This window comes from Echiichthys vipera, assembly GCF_963691815.1.
Source record: "Echiichthys vipera genome assembly, chromosome: 22".
NCBI classification, from domain to species: Eukaryota; Metazoa; Chordata; class Actinopteri; order Perciformes; family Trachinidae; genus Echiichthys; species Echiichthys vipera.
This window is the reverse complement of record NC_139847.1, coordinates 7,254,821-7,276,802: the sequence shown is the minus strand read 5'-3', so window position 1 is coordinate 7,276,802 and position 21,982 is coordinate 7,254,821. Positions and strand designations below refer to the sequence as shown.

The 21,982-nt window shown below is 41.8% G+C and overlaps 1 protein-coding gene across 1 annotated transcript in view; it reads left to right on the top strand.

Moving 5' to 3' along the window:
• The first annotated feature begins 1,042 nt into the window (after nt 1-1,042).
• Nucleotides 1,043-21,982, top strand: part of tesk1b (testis associated actin remodelling kinase 1b) — a 29,774-nt gene continuing 8,834 nt past the window's right edge. Inside the window, exons 1-6 of the mRNA XM_083937368.1 lie at nt 1,043-1,215; nt 2,080-2,825; nt 18,328-18,449; nt 18,552-18,600; nt 20,314-20,460; nt 21,729-21,811. Of these exons, the coding sequence (XP_083793494.1) occupies nt 2,625-2,825; nt 18,328-18,449; nt 18,552-18,600; nt 20,314-20,460; nt 21,729-21,811 (602 nt within the window). The 5' untranslated portion in view covers nt 1,043-1,215; nt 2,080-2,624. The remainder of the gene's footprint in view (nt 1,216-2,079; nt 2,826-18,327; nt 18,450-18,551; nt 18,601-20,313; nt 20,461-21,728; nt 21,812-21,982) is intronic.

Sequence of the window (21,982 nt, the reverse complement as noted above, 5' to 3'; positions counted from 1 at the left end):
TTCCTAATTTTATGGGGACAAATATTATAAATAATACAAAATAGTAGTTACAAATATACTTTATTTACCACACAAACAAACATCCCTCGATTCAACTTTAGATCAATCGGAAAGATGTTTTGTTTTTCCCGTATATTTTCTTTAATGGAATTCCATTGCTAGGCAACAGTCTTGGTCCTTGTACATTTCCTGTCAGCTGGAATCAAACTTGGTATAGAGGTATTTAGGATGTATAAGAAGATGTTTGGGGATCTGTGTTAAATTTGACTTACCAACTGGCCCCTGTACCAGCTACTCTCATAGCAAAGTCCATTCAAGTGGATTACCCAAGTCAATCCAAAAGGAAGGAGCCCATTGGTGCTTTGTTTTCTGTGTAGGGACTCTTCTCATGCTGCTGCAGAGGTTTGGTGTTATTTTCAGCAGTATTAGTGGTTAAAAAAGATGTTTTAATGCCTTCACCGTACTGCCCCGAGCTAATCAGTGTTAGCCACCTCCAGCTGTTAGCGACTCTCCCGGATTTCTCCATTAATAGTTGATACAAGAAAAGAAACTGTCTGGATGGCTTATTTAATGAGTGTAAGTGCTGAAAAAGACCATTGGATGAGACAATGAATTACACTGTAAACTGTTTCTTTGCGGAAATGTGTCACTTTTCTATCCCCAAAGCAGTTTCATTCAAAAGCAACTGGACTTGGTTATTTGTCTAGGAAGATGTTTCACCTCTCATCCAAGAGGCTTCATCAGTTCATGTACGCATCTGAGCAGTCCCAGCCTGGTGATGACCTGGACAAATGAGAACATTCAGGCTTGTCACTTTTCTAGCTAAATTCCTGCTGCAGACTCCTTTGTTGGGGAGTTTGGATACACAACCAGACAGAGCCTATACAGGTGAGTGCTGGGTCGCTTCAAACGCCCCAAAGGTGCATTTTTGCAGTGATCACGTGCGGACCCGCCCCTCTTCGCCGCCTCCAATAAAGCGCAGCAAAAGTCACCGCTCCTCTTCCTTAGTGCAACCAAACCCGCAGCGAGGCGGCAGCAGCGGGGAGGTAAAACGAAACCACTGAAGCCCGTGAGTGTGTGTGTGTGTGTGTGAGTGTGTGTGAAGGCGGCGCACAAAGATGATTAATTAGTAAAATAAAGCTCCAGTAGCAGGACGCCGCAGCTGATCTGGGCTCCGGACACCGGCGCATGTGGAGGTTTGCAGAAGAAGGCCAGGTAAGTCACACATCCTCCTTTCCTGCGGGCGAACACGCGCCTCGCTGCTCCGCTGCTCGCTCTCTCGGGCGCAGTTGTGCGTCAGCGTTTTTTTTTTATTCTTTGAATCACGCAGCTTAAATTAAATGCGTGCGTTTGTGTCATCAGAGGAGACTTTTGAGAGAAGAGGAGCTCACAAAACTCAGCTCAGTTCGGCATCCATAATTTACAAGCCGCAGCCACCGAGGCTCCGCGACAGCACGCATGTTCCTGCAGAGCATCAGGAGGCTCCTGCAGGCGGCATGCGCGCTGTTCACCATCAGAGACATACCCCCAGTGTAACCGAGCGACCATTAGTGCAGCCATGAATACTGCCCGAGTGATTGGATCAGTTTTAAATCGCGCCTGCATGTGTGTATATATGTATGTGTGTGTGTGTGTGTGTGTGTGTGTGTGTGTGTGTGCAGAAGGCAGTCACAATGAGGGCGATATCTTTCTGCATCCACGGCTGTTATCACTGGAGAGATAACATGTCAAACAGCCTCATTTACGACCAACTCTCCCATGGATGAGTTTTTTTTTAATCTACTTCCATCATGTGTCCATTGAGACCAAGTGTGATCATGTTTGTCTTCATCATGATGCAGATAAAAACTGTTTTGAGACGCGAATAAGATTATAAACGTGCCCTTTGAGCGTTGTGCGTCAGATTGGGATCAGCTGTTTTGTGTTAATAACGAGCCACAGATCAGATTATTCTATTGGTATTAACTCTGTAGTTTTACCAGATACAGTCAGTGTGTGCAGCAGTTTTTGTAAGTGTCAGACGCACGCACTTTGTGATTTGAGTGAATTAACGCCCATGTTTCCGCCCCCTCTCTTCAGTTTTTATAGGCTGCAGCGTCACTTGTGTGCACTGGAAACCCAGGATTCAATTGGTGGATAGCAGGAGGGGAGCCCCGGCCTTTTCCCACTGCAGGAGGAGCAGAATTTAGGAAACGCAGTGAGAGAGTGAGAGAAGCCGCTGCCAAGACAGCAGGAGCAGCAGCCTGCGCAGTTTTTAGGAAACGGCCCAGCCTCCTCTGCTGCACGGCATGAGGGACTTCGCCCAAACTGCGCACCGACTCTGCAGGATGCAACGCTGCAGCTGCGTAGTTTGTTAGGACACAGATAGACAGGCACACGCCTGGTTCCGAGCGTGTGCAGGAATTTTGAGAGAGGAATTAAAGGCCTAACCGGTCTCTGACCACAGCTGCGACATTTGCTTTCGAGTTCATCGTTTCCTCCCCTCCGGAGAGTGCCCCCCTCCTGCGCTGTGTGGCCTTGTAGCGGACATGGGAAATGTAAACAGTAGTCGGGCTGGATTTTAAACTACGCACGTCCCAAGTCCTCCTCCTCCTACTTCTTCTTCTCCTCCCGGGGCGTCCGAGATGGAGATGGGGATGGAGACGGAGAGGGTCGAGCCGGAGCAGGAGGGAGAGGCAGAGCCGCCCATGCACAGCGTCCACGGAACAAACCGGATCAGACCGTCCTCCTACCGGGCCCTGCGCAGCGCCGTGTCCAGCCTGGCCCGCCTAGATGACTTCAGCTGCGAGAAGATCGGCGCGGGGTTCTTCTCCGAGGTGTTCAAGGTGAGAGAAAGAGTGCGTGTGTGAGTGTTTTCTGACTCTGAGAACTTAAGTCATGCCCGGCATCCTGTTGAGGACAGGTTCATTGTTCACACGCTCCAGGTCTCCAGGTGGTTTATTTGTTTTTTTTTTAAAGTGCAAAACTCTTCCTCACTTGATCCCTCACCATCTATGACAGTGGTGTTGTCCCTGGCAACCAGTGCATCCCTAAACACCAACAGGAGCATGGTGCTGAATAATGGCAGCAGCAGCAGCAGGAGGAAGTTGGTGATGGAGGTTGTTTTTTGGAAGGATGGTGTCATGGTGGAAACTCGCACCTCACTGTCCCATCTGATGGCAATGGCTCTCCTCTCCACACGTGTCTGCAGTGACCCACATGTTGTGTAAAGTAGACACTTGTGTGTGTTTTGGTGTGTAAGTGGATACAGTCAGGACGGGTAGATCTGGCACATGTGTAGGTAACCTTATACTCCCCCATCTCTGTTCAGACCAGCCAACCTCCTCCTCCTCCTCCTCCTCCTCCTCCTCCTCCTCCTCCTCCTCCTCCTGTTGTCATGGCTCTGTTCACCTGCATAGAGGCTGATTGTGAGGTTCACCTCTTTAATGACGGCTCTGAGCCGCCACATACAGATCAGTGTGATGGTGTGAGAGATGCAACAATACAAAGGGATAGGGAAGGTTTTCTGTGCACACTGTGTGCACAAGATTGCTGGATTAATACTCTTTATAATAACTTGAATTTAAATTTAATAATTATCACTATTTCTATTAAAGATAGTGCGACTTGTTGCTGCTCATGGGGGAATTGTTGGTCTCTGTAAATCATGAATAAGTAAATGAGTGTGGTCTTTACCTACTCTATATGTAAAGTGTCTTGAGCTAACTTTTTTAATGACTTGGCACTGTAAATAAAATTGAATTAAATTGAAATTAAAAGGGCAGTATTAGTGATAGACTGATACATTAGGTTTGCGTTTTTTCCGTGTATCGGCCGATGCAGGCTTCCGATAGTTTTTTCCTGCATTATTTACAGACAGGCGTCCTCAGGTTGTGTTGCAGACGCCTTTTTTAAGTTCAATAAATGTTCTTTTTTTTAAAAATTGATACTCGTAATATTTATCAACATTGTGTAATTTTTTTGATGTAAAATGAGGAAGCAAAAGTAGTTTCGGCTCCAATAATGGCTCAAGAAAATTGTCTGTATCGGTCATCGACTAAGGCTGATGGGGAGAAAAAAAATCTATCTGCATCGGCCCTAAAAAATCCATATCGGTCAATCACTTTGAGAAGTGAAACGACCCAAATCTTCTATCCCATATAGATACTCATCTATCTCAATAACGATAAACATCAACCTGTTTTCTAGAAATTCAATAAATAAATAGTCTATATGAATAAAAATCACATGGTTAAGTCTTTTGTGTGAATTAAATGCATGAAAAATGAAAAGTACTGAAAATGTTTTCATTTAATCAAGAACTTTAGTGCAAAATTAACACAACGTGCAAAGATCAGAACGAGAAGCGTCCTCCAAATGATGTAAACATCCCAGTTCATCCCCTGGTTAAGATAAAAATATAAAAGATAGTCATTGACGATTTCTATGGAAGGACTTTATCTGAATATCACGTGTGTAATCACGTACAATCCAGTCGACCTTAATCACATTGTACTGTGTGTCAATGTAACCTTTGATTACAAACACGGCAATCTTAAAATGACCTCAGGTGTTTCAGATGACCCTCCTGAGATGGGAGTCTGAGTGACTTTTACTGGCAATGAATTACATTTATTTCACAATATAAATACTATTTAATTTCTGTCCAGTTCGGCATGCGTTCAAAGATGTAAGAGCTCGAAATGCTTTATCTTTAGCATTATAGGGTTTTCATTAATGATTAATCTTCATTCATTCATTCATCCATCTTCAACCGCTTGTCCCTGTCGGAGTCGTGGGGGGGCTGGAGCCGATCCCAGCTGACATCGGGCGTGAGTCAGGGTCCACCCTGGACAGGACGCCAGTCTATCACAGGGCACATAGAGACGAACAGAGACAGACAACCATTCACACCTACGGGTAATTTTAGAGTCATCAATTAACCTAACACGTAATCTGTTGTTTATTAATCATTTTGTCCAAAGTTGACAGATAATAGTGAAAAATTATTGTCCGATAATTCCCCGCAGGGGACGTCTTCAAAGAAAAGCATCAAATCCATGACACAGAAAATGTCAAACTATTATTTGAGTATTGAAATATGCTCACCAAACTTGCATTTACACTGAGTATTGTAACAATACACTGCTCACGTTAGTGTGATTAGTCCCACTTACATTCATTTTACCATAGATGAGTCAGAACATGTATGAATCTTTTTTTTAAATTAAGTATTTTCTGACTTTGGAGTAATGATTTTAAAGACGTCACCTTGGACTCTGGGAAAGTGTGACGGACATTTTCACTGTTTTCGTACACTTTTTTGGATTAAATGATCAATTAATTATCCATAAAAAAGAATGATCAGGGATTTAAAATGAACATAATTAGTTGCATAATTAGTTATGTCAGCTGGGATCGGCTCCAGCCCCCCCGCGACCCTGATAGGGACAAGCGGTTGAAGATGAATGGATGGATAATTAGTTGCAGCCCTTAAGATCATAATAATAGTAAAGAATAATCACACTTTACAAGTTAAGGTAATTGCAATGTGTGAGGGCTGTTTTTCTGTTGTTGTGCTCATGTGCAAGTAGCAACTTGCCTGTCTGGAATCTTTTTTAAGGGGAACTCAGGTTAATTTATGCCAAATGAAATTAGATATTCCCCTCCTATCTCCCCTGCTTTACAAACAAAGGTGTCCGTCTGTTCTGCAGAGTTCCTGTTTCAGTGGCTGCTATTATAGTAATCAGTCATGTACTTTAAGTAAAGAAGAAAAGTTGTGTTCAGACTTGAAAGTAAGCCTCACTCTTTCCTTTACACCATTAATACCTGTTAATCAAACAAACTAAAGAGGTGTAACTGCCTGTGTTGTTAACAAGAGACAATTAGGAGCTCCTTCAGTGCCAAGACTCACTGCAGCAGAAGTGATATTCTTTCTCTCCCGTTTCCTTCTTCCTCTTTCCAGGTGTTTGTTTGATATTTGGCTCTGTAACTGAACGCTTGATGTTGGTATAAGTGCACCTGTCATCGCTCTGGCATCAACCTGGCACCCCCCCCCCCCCTTAGAAAACAGTTAATATTAAAGGACTTTTATACAGGTGAGGCAGCTGCAAGATGAGGAAAACGGTCATTTATCTTAGATAATACTGTCTAAGATTTGGCCCGTAGCAAGCAGTTATTCATGCACAATTTATTAGAACATTTCTCCTTTAACGCCTGAAAACCAAATCTAATGCAAGGCTGTTTTGTCATCTTTTGACTTTGTATCAGTGCTGCAGCGAATGTAGATTGATCTGTTGAATGCTTAGTTAACAGTTTGATCTATAAACTGTCAGAAGATAGTGAATAACGCCCATCTTAAGTAAACAGAGCCGCAATTAACCTCTTTAAATTACCCGTTGTGTCAAAATGACAGTTAAAAATTCCCAAATAACCAACGAAGAAAAGCAGGACATGCTGCGGTCTCTTCTTATCCCATGTGGAATCAGCCAGAAGCTTGGCATGAGGAGTAAATAAACATTCAGTGTAACCGTCAGAGGATGAAACATGAAAATTGGCAGGAGCGTAAAGTCACTCACGCGACAACAATGATGATTCATACTACCACATTTAAGCCTGGCAGACATTGACATTTTCACAATTAAAAATCTGAATTAAATGCACCCCCCTCAACAATTCAGTCTTAAAAAAAGGCACGGCCAACTCGACCCTCACCTCATTAAATGACTTTTCGTGTTGTGACTTCACTCTCGGTGCTTTGTGCGTTCGAAGCCACTCCCTCAGCTTTGCCCTTTTGAATGGCCAATGAGCATGCAAATGTCACCGTGTTTACTGCTGGCTTGTCAAGTTGGCACTTAAGTTTGGATCGGTTTGCCCTTTTGATGTCGCCATATAAATGCAAAATTGTTACCACGGCTATCAGTCACATTTAAAAACTTGGCTGACTGAACGATTGTTCCTGTAAGCTGGTTGAGTTCAGAGGAAAAGGCCCAACTCTTCTGCAGAGATCTCGGATGTTTTGTTTATTACATTTAGCAGTCTCTGAAATGTATATGGTGCTTTCACTTTCATCCGGGCATTGAATTGGATGTCCTGCACTTGGCTACAAAGGCTCTGGCCTCCTGCTATGTGTGTGTGCTGTTGTTGAGCTTCAGTCCTCAGTGCAGATCAATGGAGGCTCGCAGCAGGCAGACAGGCAGCCATTCACCTCTCCAGTGTGCAATTGTGCAAACCTGAAAAAAATAAAAGGGAAAGACAAAAGAAGGGAGCACACGTGTTGAGACAAATCTTTCAGGTGCTGTTTTTAATCTCCTTTTAATAAACTTCAAAGGGAAGTCGTGCGTGCGTGCGTGCGTGCGTGCGTGCGTGCGTGCGTGCGTGCGTGCGTGCGCGTGTCTGTGTGTGTGTCCCGCTTTTCCCCATCAGCCCGAAGGTTCAAGAGCAATAAAATCCCTCAATCAAAGACATTGCACCATTGCTCAGTGGTTCGTTGAACAGGAAGTAATTATTTATTTAGTCTGTCTGGTTCTTGAGGTTCCAGGTTGCAGCATTTATTTCTAATGGGATTACCGCATCATTTTTCCAGCTGTTTCCTTTCTGATAAAAGAATGGAGAACAAAGGATTCATTCTTAATTTATTCTAAAATATTGTTATTTTTCATTGTTCATAATTTGATAGAATATCAGCTGTGCCTAAACCACTGCTGTATTAGCATGTTTTTTTTAAATAACCAATGCACTTCAACAAAAACCTTTATTTTGTGAAAAGCAAAATTAGAGAACAGTAACCATTGTGCCAGAAGAGAAGATTTCAACAATGTTTTCTTCTCTAGGATTAAAAACTGAACAGGAAGTGTCGAGGCCACAGCTTTGAATGGCTTCAGCACATCTGCGCCCACAGGACATCACTAGTTTCTCACTCTGCTCTGGTTTGATCTTGGTCCGTTCTTCTTCAGTCTCTTCCATAGTTCCGTAACTGTAGTGGGTTTCTTAGACATTACTTTGTTGCTGAGGATTTTCCAGAGATTCTCTATGGGGTTTAGATCTGGACTGTCATTGTCTTGCATGAAAATTGCAGCTGATTGGGAGACAATTGCAGTGGAGATACTGTATTTGCCGAAGGAGGTTCACATAAACATGTACAAGAGGCCCAACTCCTGCTGCAGAAAACACAAATGCAAAGTTCCAATTATTTTGGTTTGATGGGAAACATTATGTATAGCGTCAGACTGGGAACGACTGAACCTAAAGTGTCTAAAGAAGTCAGTTTGGAGGAGAAAGTGTCAGAGTCCAGCTCTAAACCCCATATAAAACCATTAACAATGGTTCATGTATTTTAGAATAAATCAAGTACTAATAGTTTGTTCTTTACTTTTGATCTCCAGTTTAGATCTCTATATTTGCAAATACAGATAACACCTGCTGTCTAAGAACAAGGAAACCCAGGAACACGCTTCTTATCAGATTTGGTTCTCATTTGGACCTTCTCCATAATTTACATGAAACATGGAAATCTCCCAAGATTGTTTTCAAAAGCTCCCACGGATACCCACTTTGGTGTGAAGTGACTTTAGTGCTTAAATCTCTTGGAGAAGTTTGCCGTTTGCAGCTGTTTTGGCGTTTCAGCAGCAACAGATAGCTTGTAGTCAATACTGCTAATTGCTAATGTTTTACCACACCAACATACTTTTTGTTGTGGGTTTCAAAGAAATGGTTCAACATTCACTTCCTTGCCAAGAGTTGGATGAGAAGATTGATACAATTTTTATGTCTGTAATTTAAATCTGAGGCAACAGCTGATTAGCTGATTAGCTTTTCCAAAGGTCACAAATTCCACCTGTGAGGTTCTCCTAAAGCTTACACATTAACACATCATATAGGTCTACATATACTGTTTGTTTAATCTACAAAAGAAGGATTTTATGGGAGGTTATGTGCCAGATTTTATCCAGAGTCAGGCTAGTGGATTCCCCGTTTACAGTCTATGTTCCTAACTACAGTAAGCTAATGGCTAACCACGTGCTAGCACCTCCTAAAGCTTACAATTTAACACAATGCTATAGGCCTGCATTTATGTTTGTTTAATCTACAAAAGAAATATTTAATGGCAGGTTATGTGCCAGATTTTGTTACTTTTGACCAGAGTCAGGCCTAGCTACAGTAAGCTAACGGCTAGCTGTAGCTGCATATTTAGCGTACAAACATGAGTAGTGTCAATCTTTACATCTTACTCTTGGCTACTAAACACACTGACCAAAATATTGAACAAGTATGTACGTTTTAACTGGGTTACATGTGATCTGCCAAAAATATTGTAGATTGAAATTAGCTCTAGGCTAACTGTCGTACAATACATCAAATGGAAACATTGATGTGTGGATGTATGAGTCGTTCTCGCTGCTCACAAAGTATTTTTAGTGAAATACTGAGCTTGATATTTTTAGAAAGACCCTGGTTCATGTGCTCAGTTTAACAGCACACAGGCTGGAAAAGGTCTGATTGTCTCGTAGCTCCATTTATCGATAGTTTCAGGGCTGGTGGCAAATGTTTGTCTTGGTAGGCTAATTGTTATGAAAAGTGGGAGGTAAAACTGAAATGTGGATACATGAGTCACAGTGAGAAGAATTTCTCCAGAAAAAAAACAAGTCATGGTGATAATTATCATACCGGCTGTGATTTAGCCCCATTAGACTCTAGTGATGGAGGTGTGTGTGTGTGTGTTCCTGGCTTGAGTTCCCTTTGGGGACGCATTTCAGACTAAAGACAGGTTAATTGGGGACAGCTTATCCAATAGGGGAAAAAGAAGATTTTTAGGCTAATGCAAGAAGGGATTATGTCTCCAGCAAAGTCTGTAATTTCTGACTTAAGTAAATGTGTGTGTGTGGTTGTTTTATGCTCAGACGAGATATGATGATAATACGCTGAAGGAGAGTAATTGGATAATGAGGGGATTTAAAACAGACTGGAGTCTCTGGAGGACAAATACTGTTAACTTTGTGTGTGTGTGTTTGTGTGTGTTTGTCAGCTGCTTGTGAAAGAGTGGTAATGTGAAGAAATTGGTTGCCAAACACTGCTGGCGTGCGTGCGTGCGTGCGTGCGTGCGTGCATGCGTGCGTTTGTGCGTGCGTGTGTGTGTGTATCCAGTTTCCATCTAGGTCAATAGTTCAGTACTGTACAAAGACGTTCACTAAATCATATCATAATAAAACATTTCAGTTGAAGTTATCCTCTTCCAAAATTGTAATATAGTAAACTTTATTTAAAAAAAACGTAAATGCTTCACATAATTTGAAGAGTTTGGTTTTTAATGCACAATATAAAACACTCTGTTATGGGATTTTGCATACTTTGCCATATCATTATTAGAGCTGAAGCTAATGATTAATTTCCATCAATTTAATTTTAACCTGACTATTATTATTTTCATGATTTATCATTTGGTGTTTCATTCTCTGGCACTGCCTCAGGTGGCAGTTTGTAGCCGCAGCTCCCGTCTTGTTATTTTTAACTTTGATATTTGAGACAGCTTATTTATACATTTTATTTTGTATTTTTATATTACTGTTTTGATGTGTCTGTGTGTAATGCTGCTGTTACACTGCAGTTTCCAAGCTTGGGATAAATAAAGTTTTTCTATTTCATTCTAAAGACAAAAATCCAGAATGTGGTGAAAAATGCACAAAATCCCCAATTTCTTCTTCTTCTTCATTAAATCATTAAATCATTTTGGCTCTTATTGCTATGTGCATATGCATGGATATCGGGAAAATGTAATCTATATTTCTGTCATTTAATCCATCCCTATTAATAATTGTCATCTAAAGTGCTCAAATAATGAATCAAAAGAACAACAATTGTGAAAATGGATAAAATGACTCATTTATGAATTTAAAAAGTGACAGTGGTCGTAGCTTCTTCAATGGGGAGGATTTGCTGCTTTTCTCTGTTTTTATATTTGTGTGACCTGAATATCTTTGTGTTTTTGGATTGTTGTTCGGCCTAAAAAAGCGCTTTAAAATGTTGTTTTTATTCCTTTTTTTGTGATAGTTTCAGCAGACGGCTGACCGTAAATGAGGGGAGAGAAGAGCTATACCACAGAGATGCATCTGATCTGAGCTAATATTTGAACAAAATGTATTTTGATGCTTCGGAAACATGGTTATAGAAAGTTTCATACCAATAAAGCCCAATTGAATTGATCTCAATTAGACACAAACTGTTGACGTATAGTTTCAAGGTCAGCGTTTTAACCTCTTGGCCTCTTGGTCACTTTGGACTTTTAAGACATTTCGTTCAGCCATGGCTTCTCTTCAAAGAGCACCTGCGTGAGATAAAGATACCGACTGTGGGGACTCTCCCATCAGGACGTGTTGGGATGTGACCAGTTCTTTAGTAAATCCTGGAATGTCAGCGCTGCAAAGATAAAACAACAACAAAAGGAGTTGCATGCACACAAACACAAAAGACGATCCATCATCGGCTGACGCCTGTGTGCTTGCGATCGGTTTCAGTGTCCGGGATCAGGAGGCTGTGCGTGTCTGTGTGTGTGTGTCCGTGTTGGTGTTGAATGGTGGGGAGAACCAGTGCAGACTTGAACATCAGCGGCTTAGTGTAGCACTTTTCCTTCATTATTTCTGTCTTCCCTCGCTCCAGTCGGGGCTTGCTCCAGCGCCACTCGCTGCAAAAGTATTTAGCGTTGTTTGTGTTCTGCACAGCCACACAAACACAAACCCGCTGAGCATGTGATGTGCTTGTCTTCACTTGAACCACCGTGTGTATTGCTGAAAATATTTCAAATTGACTAGAATAAGTGTTGGGCAAAAGTTGCACAATTATCTGTTTTCAGATCCTTTTCATTGTGGTTATCAGTGGGTTTTTTCTAAACTTATCTCAAGAGACAGTGACTGTGTGTTTACATCAACACACAATGAGCGTTTCCTCCCGTCCACATGTTTTCAGTGTGGTTGCTAAACCTCGAGGAAGGCCACTCCCCTCTAAGAAGGTAAACACACGGCTCAGTGTTTGCATGTGTGTGTCAAGTCGGTGCTGCAGAAATGGCAAAATGTTTTTGTGGTGCGGCAGAGCTCAGTTGTTTTTATCGTCGCCTCTGTGACGGTATGTCTGTTAAAGGGTCCGCTCTCTCTTGTTGGGTCAGGCCACACAGATCGTATTTCTTTGGCACTGTTTTCTGTCTCTGAAATCTGCCTCCTCTCTGATTCAGTGCACGTGAATGCAAGGAAAGGTTATCCTCATTTCAGGTTCACACATGTCTTTAGGGTATATACTAGAACATGTTTACATGCTTTTAATAATCAGTCTTTTTCTCATACTGTTAGTCTGAATATACCTGTATTCACACTCCAAACGCTCCAAAGATTCAACAGAACCATCTCTTTCCAGAAACTGTACCTGTTTGTTTATCTGGATAATTAAAAAACCCTTAATTCAATTCAATTTTATTTACAGTGCCAAATCATATCAAAAGTGATCTCAGGACACTTTACAGAGTAGGCATAGACCCAACAGTTCCCCCGTAGAGTACGGTGGCAACGAAAACCTTCCCTATAACAGGCAGGAACGTCGGACAGACCCAGCTCTGTGGAGGACGGACATCTGTCTTGACCGGTTGGGGAGGAAGAAAAGGAGAGAGAAAGAGAGAAACACAAAGATAGACAAAAGACAGAGAGACTGACACACTTCTAGAGATGCTAGCAGCCAGCGAGTAACAGTAACTATAACAATATCTATAGTAATGTGAACATAACCCACATGTTATGGCAGTCACTGATGGTGTTTTTATGGCTACAAATATTATAATTTATAAGACAAGTGACAGAATAGATGACTAATAGTTATTGAAGTAGCAGGAAGCGTCATGCAGGACCAGGGCAGCAGGCACCACCACGACACACTCCAGATATTTTAGTATTGCACTTGCATGAAGTTGGAGAGCTTGCAAGAGAAGGATTAAAACAGTCAAAATGTAAAACAGCAGAGGCTGAGAGATCCTGACTGTTAGTCCTCTCTTTGAGTCGAGCTCCAATTACACCGAATCCTACATTTCCCATAATGCAACTCAATGCAGTCTCTCATACTGTATACTCACTTTGCCGGGTAAATACCCACATGTTCAGACTCCCAGTTTGCAGAGATTCCACTAGAGACTCTACTCAGATTTGAAGATTAGAGACTTTTGAAAAAAATTTCATTTTTTTTGTGGTATCTTTTGTACATTAATTCATCCCTAATTATCACGCCTAACCCTACGCGTAGCCTGTTTAAAGTGATCACATACCAAACAAATCAATGCTAATCGATAAAGGAGGGATGATGCAGTATATGCATTGAATTCCTTAGATATAACTATGCAGTGTTCTGTGCAGACCAGATGGCACGCAACGCTCAGTAGGATCATAAGAGACTTGAGACAAAAAGAGACATCTCTGTCAGTTTGTAACGCAGGCTTTCTGCCCTTTTTTTTTTTAACCTGCTGCTGCAAAACAATCACTCTCTTTTCACTTTCTTTTACTCGGCCGAACAGGTCATTAGTGTGCTACAGGTCAGATATGATAAGACGTGTATTTCTGCATGTACCGCAGTGCTGCTGTTGCGCAACACACGAGTGATCCGTTGTGCGTCAGCTCGTCCTACCTGGACTGTTCCCCTCCTGGATCAGGTTGTGTTTCTGAGCCCCGACCCGGGGGGTGCTCACTGACGGGCCTGACTTGGCTGGGTGCCTTAATGCTACATAACCGAGAGCAGAGCCTCAGACGTCGGTTTAATCCTCGAGTTGCTTTGTAGGAGAAGCTCTCTTTTTTTTCCAACTCCGCAGCACAAATACAGAGAGTGGAGTTCACACCCTTGGGGATTTTTCACTCATTGTCCCTTCACACTTCAGCTCAATGCTATCTGGTTAAATCTGTTGACGCTTTCCTGCTTTAGCCTTGAAGGGATGACTTAAAGCTGATTCAGAATCATTTTTTTTTTTTGCTTTAGTCTGGTTAAAAGGGCTGCAGAAGTTGCACATTTAATGATGATGATGCTTCAGTTTTTGAAGGGTATATTCTGGTTTTATGTGCCTGGCTACAGACCAGTGAGACTATAAAGTACTTTATCATGTAAGTACCACAATAACCTGACTGTTGGATAAACATTTAGAGCTTGTTGTGCTTTGCAGAGTCTTATGGCGATAAGAAACAGAATTGAAAGTAGACTTAATGCATTTCCACCGACAAGCCCCTCAGTTATAACTTTGGGAACCTTGAAATCCATGAGGGAGAAGAGGCATTTAGAGTTGACCCAGAGGCACTGGGTCATTTGTGTGTGTGTGTGTGTTTGTGTGTGTGTCTCAACCACATCTACCTCTGCAACAGTGCAGTACCATTATTTGTTCTGCAGACTGAGCTTTCCCTTTTTCTTTGTGGGAATATTCACTACCCTTGGGACACCTGAAAGAAGTTGTAGATACGAAATAATCACACATATGGATCAAACACAGGGCTGAAGATACTGCTGAGGACAGAAAAGTTATGTAGTTGATATTATTTCAGGGAATGTGGGTGTTCAAAATCCTGTTTTAGTCCAAAGACGTGTAAAAATAGCAGGATTTGTTTTTTCTCCCGCAGAATTGTATTCCTGGAATTGCTGAAAATACTTTGAAACGGCGTGTAAGCAATTGTGTCGGGAGATGACATTTGCCAAAATATATGTTTAAGCAGTTGGATTATTATAAACGGTGACTCTTGAACTCTGCAAAATCTTGGCTACAGCCTTGTAACACAAAAAAAAACCTCACAGATTCAGTTTCTGACATTTCCAACAGTTCATCCTTTAAACTACTTTTGGGGCATTTCTTCTCTCTGATACGTCTTCACATTTCTATCTCAGAAGCCTCAACTCCATTAAAATCGCAGCTCTTTTTAAAGGTCTAACAATCTCTCTTGCTCTTGTGTGCGTCCTCCGTGTGCAGCCTCTGACACATCCTCCTCCTCCGCTCTTCCCCGTCGGGCCGCCGGCTAATGACAGACATCGCTGCGCATGTTGGCCACACGGAACGAGAGCAAAAGATGCCTGCGACCTTTCCTCTGCTGACTGCAGCACTTTACAAGGCCGAGTGTGCTTTTGAAGGAGAGCTTTAGGGTGTGTCTGTGCGTGTGCATGCGAGTCTGTCACATATGTGTGTGTGTGCGTGTGCTCAGTGTGTGTAATTGCTCTATATCATGGGGTGATCTTGATGTAGGCGTGGACATCAGCATTCCAGTGGCGAGTCCATGGAGATGACCAGTAAAGTGGTTGGCATAAAGAATTTTGGGGAAAAAAAACGCGCACACACACACACACACACACACACACACACACACACACACACACACACACACACCTGAGAAAGTGTTGCCAAAGTTGCACACACTCTCTCACCTCTAACGATAAGTTAGCGCTGGGACTTCACCGCCTGGCGAAGCAGCGTCGCAATTCTAACCGCTGCTGCATCAGCAGTTGGCTCACGTCTGTACTGTAACCTGCCTACATGAGTCAGAGTGTTAATGTGTGTTTTTGCATGGCTGTTATTGAGTCACAGGATGCCAGACGAGCATGTAAGAGTTTCTGCAGCTAAGCGAGAAGGCAGATATGTGTGCAGGGGAGAAAAAGCGGACAAGTGTGATGTAAATCCACAACCATGCAGAGCTCCCACAGCCCTGTTGGCCAGATAAATCTGTGCTAATGGAAGCAGGAGGAGGCTGTGTGTAAAAAGAAACCTTCTAATCGTCTACAGAGCTCCGTCTACCAGCCTGCAGGAGTCTGCCTCATCCTCTAAAGTGCTGTAAATATATCAAGATTAGTCCTGCAATCCTTCCACGCTCCTGCTGCATCTTCAAATTTCTGCTATAACTTCCTCTTTGCAAGAGGAAGCAGCTACTGTATACAAAGTGTGTGTGTGTGTGTGTGTGTGTGATTTTCATGTGTGTATCCATGCATGTGTGCAGCTTTTTTGCCATCGGCTGAAGTCCTCAAGTGGCTCTGAGGATTTAGTGTGGCAGCAGAGATTGAGTCTCATTGGCTGGCCGTTAGGATGAAGTGTGTATATGTGTTTGTGTGTGTGTGTATCTGTGTGTGTGTGTGTGTCTGTGTGTATATTAATAGCATTACTCGCTGCACTCTAGTCTGGTCTCTAATAGGCTTTTTTTTCCATCACCACTCTGATCCAGAGCCCAGCTGAGATCCAGGCCAGTGTCACACTGACTTCAGCTCAACGCTTCTGACTCCAGACTTTGACCTCTCACACACTCTCCCTCCCTCCCTCACCCTTTCATGCTTTCATTACACACTCATGTTACTAATGAAGTCACAACCTGAAACCGTGCCATGTCGGTTCAACTTTATTATTAGCTTGAAGGTAATTTGGCAATTGCAACCTGCTATTATTCACAAATGCTTTGAAATTGAATATGTGAGCGAGGTCGGGTATAAGTTTTGGTTGCGATAACAAATAGTTACTTTTTTGATACTTTGATTTAAGAAATATAAACATGTTTTCTGCAAAATCCTTTTTCATAAGAAGTGAGAGAAATGTAACTGTACTTTAGTTTTGCAGGTAGAGATGCACAGATCTGCAGGACATCGGTGTCCCACATGATCTGCCATGTTGACCGCAGAGACGTTCACAGATGGCAGTGGGCGTCGTTTATCTGTTGTGTTGCATCAAAAAATACTTTTTTATGTGAAAGATTAACATTAAAGGTTGTCCCTTAAAATTGCATGATTGAAATTCTGCTCAGTCAAAGGTGTGTGTGTGTGTGTGTATATACAGTATAGTATGTACCTGTGATTTTTAAGGTCAAACATTACAGATTAGGCTTTTAAAAGTAACGAATAATAATTTAAATATGTAGGAAAAAGCAAAGGTGGCAGCCCTTTTCTTTTCTTTTTGCATAATGTTCTCTCACTTTTACTTTATCCAACACTGGTAAATACACACAGTACTGACACACGCACACACACACACACACACACACACACACACACACACACACACACACACACACACACACACACACACACACACACACACACACACACACACACACACACACACACACACACACACAGGCTCAGAAACACCTCTGACTTCTTCTCTTCGCACTCCGCCGGGGTGAGCATGTCCCGTCACCATGGTTACCATACCAGACGGAGTCATTTCCATAGCAGCAGGTCGGGGCTCAGAAGCAGCCAAAATAAATGAAGAAACTCAACTGACCGACTAATGTTTCAGACCCAGTTTGAGTTTATACAACTCAGCAATCAGGGACATATCTGTATCGGTGTTATTGTTTATTTAAATGATCAGCAGTTGACTAAAAAGGATGTTTATTAAGCTGTTTATTTCATTTCATTATTGGAATCTAATCCGTTGTATGTATAATAATGTTAAATATTCTTTAGTTAAAGCAATTCTTAACGTTTTTGCATGTTTCACAGCGCTTCCCTCCTAAGTCCCACCATCTTCCCCGTGCTTGACCTCTGACGCTCCCCCGACACGTGCTCTGAGAGAAATGCTAGGTCCCAGTGCAATGGGAGGGCAAAGTGCTCTGAAATGCATTAGCAAATTCAGGGCAGATCGACCTACCCCCAATTTGCAAGTAGGAGATTCACTGACAGCTATTCCAGTGCACTTTGCCTAGTTGGAGGTCCGAAACTTTGGACTTCCCACGGCACTTAAATGCAGCATGAGCAGCGCAAGTGAAACCAAGTGAGGCCAATAATTTTATTCGGACCAAATAGAATAATTGGTCAGACTTTCATCAGAAAAATATGAGAATTTAATATTTTTGAGTTTCAACAGCTGGTGGATTTCTTTTACATTTTAGTGTGTCATACACTCTTTAGGAGCATTTTAAGTAAAAATGCCAGAAAGGTAAGAATTGCTTTGAGTCATTTGTTTTAGAAAGCAGCCTTCTAAATACCTTTTGCATTGTCGAATCGCTGCACAAGCCATAAAAAGAGGTAAAAAATTCACTATTTGCCGCCATATCCATCTCAAAAATGCCATCTAGGTCAGGCTCTTATTACTTCAGATGGTGTTAACTGATGGGATGTATATGTTTATAATGAATTGTCATGAATACACATCATGAGTGCTGTTGGTTTAGTGCTCGTGTGCACTGTGAGGCGTTTAAATTATACTTCTCATCTAAAAAAAAACCTTCTGGTCACGTATTGCATCATCTCATTGACTTTACGATTTCCACACAGATGATGCTAATTCTCCAGTGTTGAAATCCTTTCCCTTGACAACAGCGGATCAAAATAAGATCATGTTGTGTGTGTGTGTTCTGTTGTTGTTTGCTCCAGGTGCAGCACCGTGTGTCGGGCCAGGTGATGGCTCTGAAGATGAACATCCTGGTCAGCAACAGAGCCAACATGCTCAGGGAAGTCCAGCTCATGAACCGACTGTCACACCCAAACATCCTCAGGTACCTGAACCATCCTGTCCTCCTTTTTTTGTTTTCTTCCCTTTATTTACATTCTGTTTTTGTCTTATAAGTAGACTGAGTGTTTGTCTACTCTGCCTGCAGGTTTATAGGAGTGTGTGTCCACGAGGGGCAGCTCCACGCCCTCACAGAGGTAAGACGATAATAAACCTGCTGATGAGTAAAAATGTACAATCAGAATGTCTTTATTTCCGCTTGCATCGCTCAAGTCAAGTCAACTTAATAATAATAATACATTTTATTTATAGGCGCCTTTCTAAGCACTCAAGGACAATGTAGATTTGTTAAAAACAGTGCAACACAAACAATGATAAAAATGGGGAGTAAACAAAATGATCAAATCTGGTAAAAATAATAACAACACAAATTGCAAATGAGTTTTGAACAGGTGGGTTTTTAGTTTGGAACTTGACTTGATGCACGACAGAGGAATCGTTTCTCTCGTTCCCACGGTGCAGAGGATTAAAAAAAATAAAGAAAAAGAGAAGTAATGTATACAATAAATAAATTCTAAATAGTGCAAAAGTAAAGCAAAACAAAATGTTATGGAAAAATTAAAGAAATTGAAAATGTGCACTACAAAGGGCATAAAGTGCATCAACATCAACTCGACATAAATACAAAACATTAATGAGAGCTAATCATGACAGGACACTAAGGACAGGTTGGTTTAGTGCACATATCTCTTCTATTCGTCTTAACATTTAAATAGTTTTTTCATGTGATTAACTTGCACCTCAATATGTTTTTAAATAACTAACATTTGGATTAAAGTATATTATACAGTTTGGTTTTGGACATTTTATTATGGGTCCTTTCTTTTTTTTTTTATTAATATAAAGTCATGAAAAAGTTTTGAAATGTTCTCCATGATAAAGTGAATGAACCCTGTAAAGAGGGAGATCATTAAAGCTGCTCTCTGTCTACAAACATCCACGACTGTCTGACCGTTGACCGCGTCACACACTGCGAGGTCATGACATTTCACCTGCGTCTTACGTGGGATGGATTTACCTGACGTCGCCATGGTAACTGAGCTGCTCAACAGTGAAATGGGGGGTGAGGGTGGGGATTTGGTGGTGGTCTGCTGTCTGTGATGGTAGTGTTTGTGTGACACGCGTCATAGTGTTGTATCGATGGAAAAGGTTTCAGACATACAGGGATTAAACATGACCGGGTTATATTTAGATAATGCTTTGGTAATAAGGGGGAGTGTTAAGAGGTTTAACTGACAGTGAAATCACATTTATGGTCCATTTATTGACTTGTCTTTAGGGCGATTCATATTTTAGAAAAAAGGAAGTCTCCTTGTGGTTAAGATAAATACCATATATAATATATATATAACTGCAACGTCCCCGGTAACCTTTGTTTAATGTCACAAATGTTTCCTGTTTCTATCTTTACTGTATCCATCAAAAAAGCAAAATGGTTCACACATAAACCGTCATTTTAGAGAAATCTTTAAATGGCTGCACAATTTTCCCACAGCTCAATGTGACATCTTCAACGTATTTCTCTGTTCATCTTAACACCACTTTAAACCCTTTAATCCTCACAGTTTAGCAACCAACAAATATTTAGGCGTCTTTTTTTGTAAGTGTCATGTCACAGAAGGAGCCGTAAAATGTGGACTGATCAGTGAAACAGGACCAACAAAAGGCTTAATGTAATGTTTGTAATCCGCATCAGTAAGATAATTAGCTCCCAAATCCGCAAAACAATGAGAAGCAGCTTTCACATGAACATCCAAGCAATTTCAAAATGAACTCCTCCTGCGTTGATTTGTGGGTTTTAACAATGAACTCCTGTTTTTTTTTTGCTGCCGTTTATCCCGATGCTCCAGTACATCAACGGCGGCAACTTGGAGCAGCTGTTGGGCAGCGAGGTGTACCTGTCGTGGGGCGTGCGGATCAACCTGGCCCTGGACATCGCCCGGGGACTGCAGTACCTGCACAGCAAAGGCATCTTCCACAGGGACCTCACCTCCAAGGTGACGACGACACACACACACATACACATACACAAACACACACACACACCAGGGACTCTGCTTCTAAGGTTGCAATGCATGTGTATTACATGCACGAGAAACTACAATTTCTTCACGTGTGGATGCTCCACGACGAGGCGCTCAAAGAAGTGGACACAGCTGTTTAACGATTAGTCTTGTAACTGCAACTTAAACAATAAGCTTCGTGAAAGAGGCCTGAGTGTACTGTTGTCATCATTGTGTGTTTACTGTGTGCTGTTGTACATACTGATGTGCACAGTGCTGTCAAACATTTGATGATGTTTTGCTTTTATTGTAGATTTTGGAAACTGTAAAAAGGCTCCGGTGCAGAATTGGAGGCTTATAGGTGTGTCAAAGATCTTGAAATTACGTCAAGTTGAGAGAACGGACCTCCATGGAGAGGCTATGTCCATTTTTTCAATACAGTCTATGGTTAGGATCCATTTGTAGCACAACTAACATCAGCTTCAGTCGTCTGTATCCAAAGGAAACGTTATGTATGAAATCTGTAGCTTTCTGTAGTCCAACACAACAAACTCTCCCTGGCACTCTTCTTTCCAACTCTCTCACTCAAGTTCCACCACGCTGTCTTCTGGCATCAATGGTGAGCTTTCAGAACCAGACTTCACCGCCTTTCCATAATGTGTTGCTGTTGACACTTATAATAAGAATCTGAGCCCACAGGACAAAAACAAGCACTTTTAGTGGACGTTCAAGCATCGCACAAATGATTCCACTGATCACTTAGACACAAATACAGAGGGAAACAGGCTCCAGGTTGGAAAATACAGAAATTCCTCTTTTAAGCAACTAATCAGGCAAACATTATTCATGTAGCACTTTTTAAAATAGAAGTTTTACAGGGGTGATAAAAGAGAGTGAACTAAAGAGACTATGTCAGTCTACAAAGGAAATGTTGACATGCTGGAAACTGTTACCAAGTCAGATTTGAGGAGCTACTGTGGTGAAATAATCGCTTTATAGTGGAAAATGGCAAAGAAACCAACTATTTCTGCTCATTTCAAGCAAGATTATAAGTTTGAAAACGTCAACAGTTGTGAGCCACCGTTGCTTCAGAGCTGAAGAGTCACCTACAAAGCCTTTACAGCAGATGAAAAACTCTGCACAGCAAAATCTTACATGACTGTTAAAATGCACACACAGGAGGACATCATGTAGGACAGCTCACACACTTCACAGCAGTTATAGCAATGTGTGTGTGTGTGACCTCTGACCCCTCTGTGCAGAACTGCCTGGTGCGCTGGGAGGGCTGTGTGTGCTCGGCCGTGGTGGGAGACTTTGGCCTGGCGGAGAAAATCCCAGATTACAGGTCAGTCCATTCATCAAAACGTCTCTCAGCACTCTGTGATTAGATCAGTCACGCTCGATAAATCACATTCCTCCACTTCTCTCTTTTGTCTTATTTGTCCCTCATGTCATATCTTTCTGAGCAAAAGTGTTCATAAATGTCTCCTGCAGCTTCTCTCAGATTAGACACAAT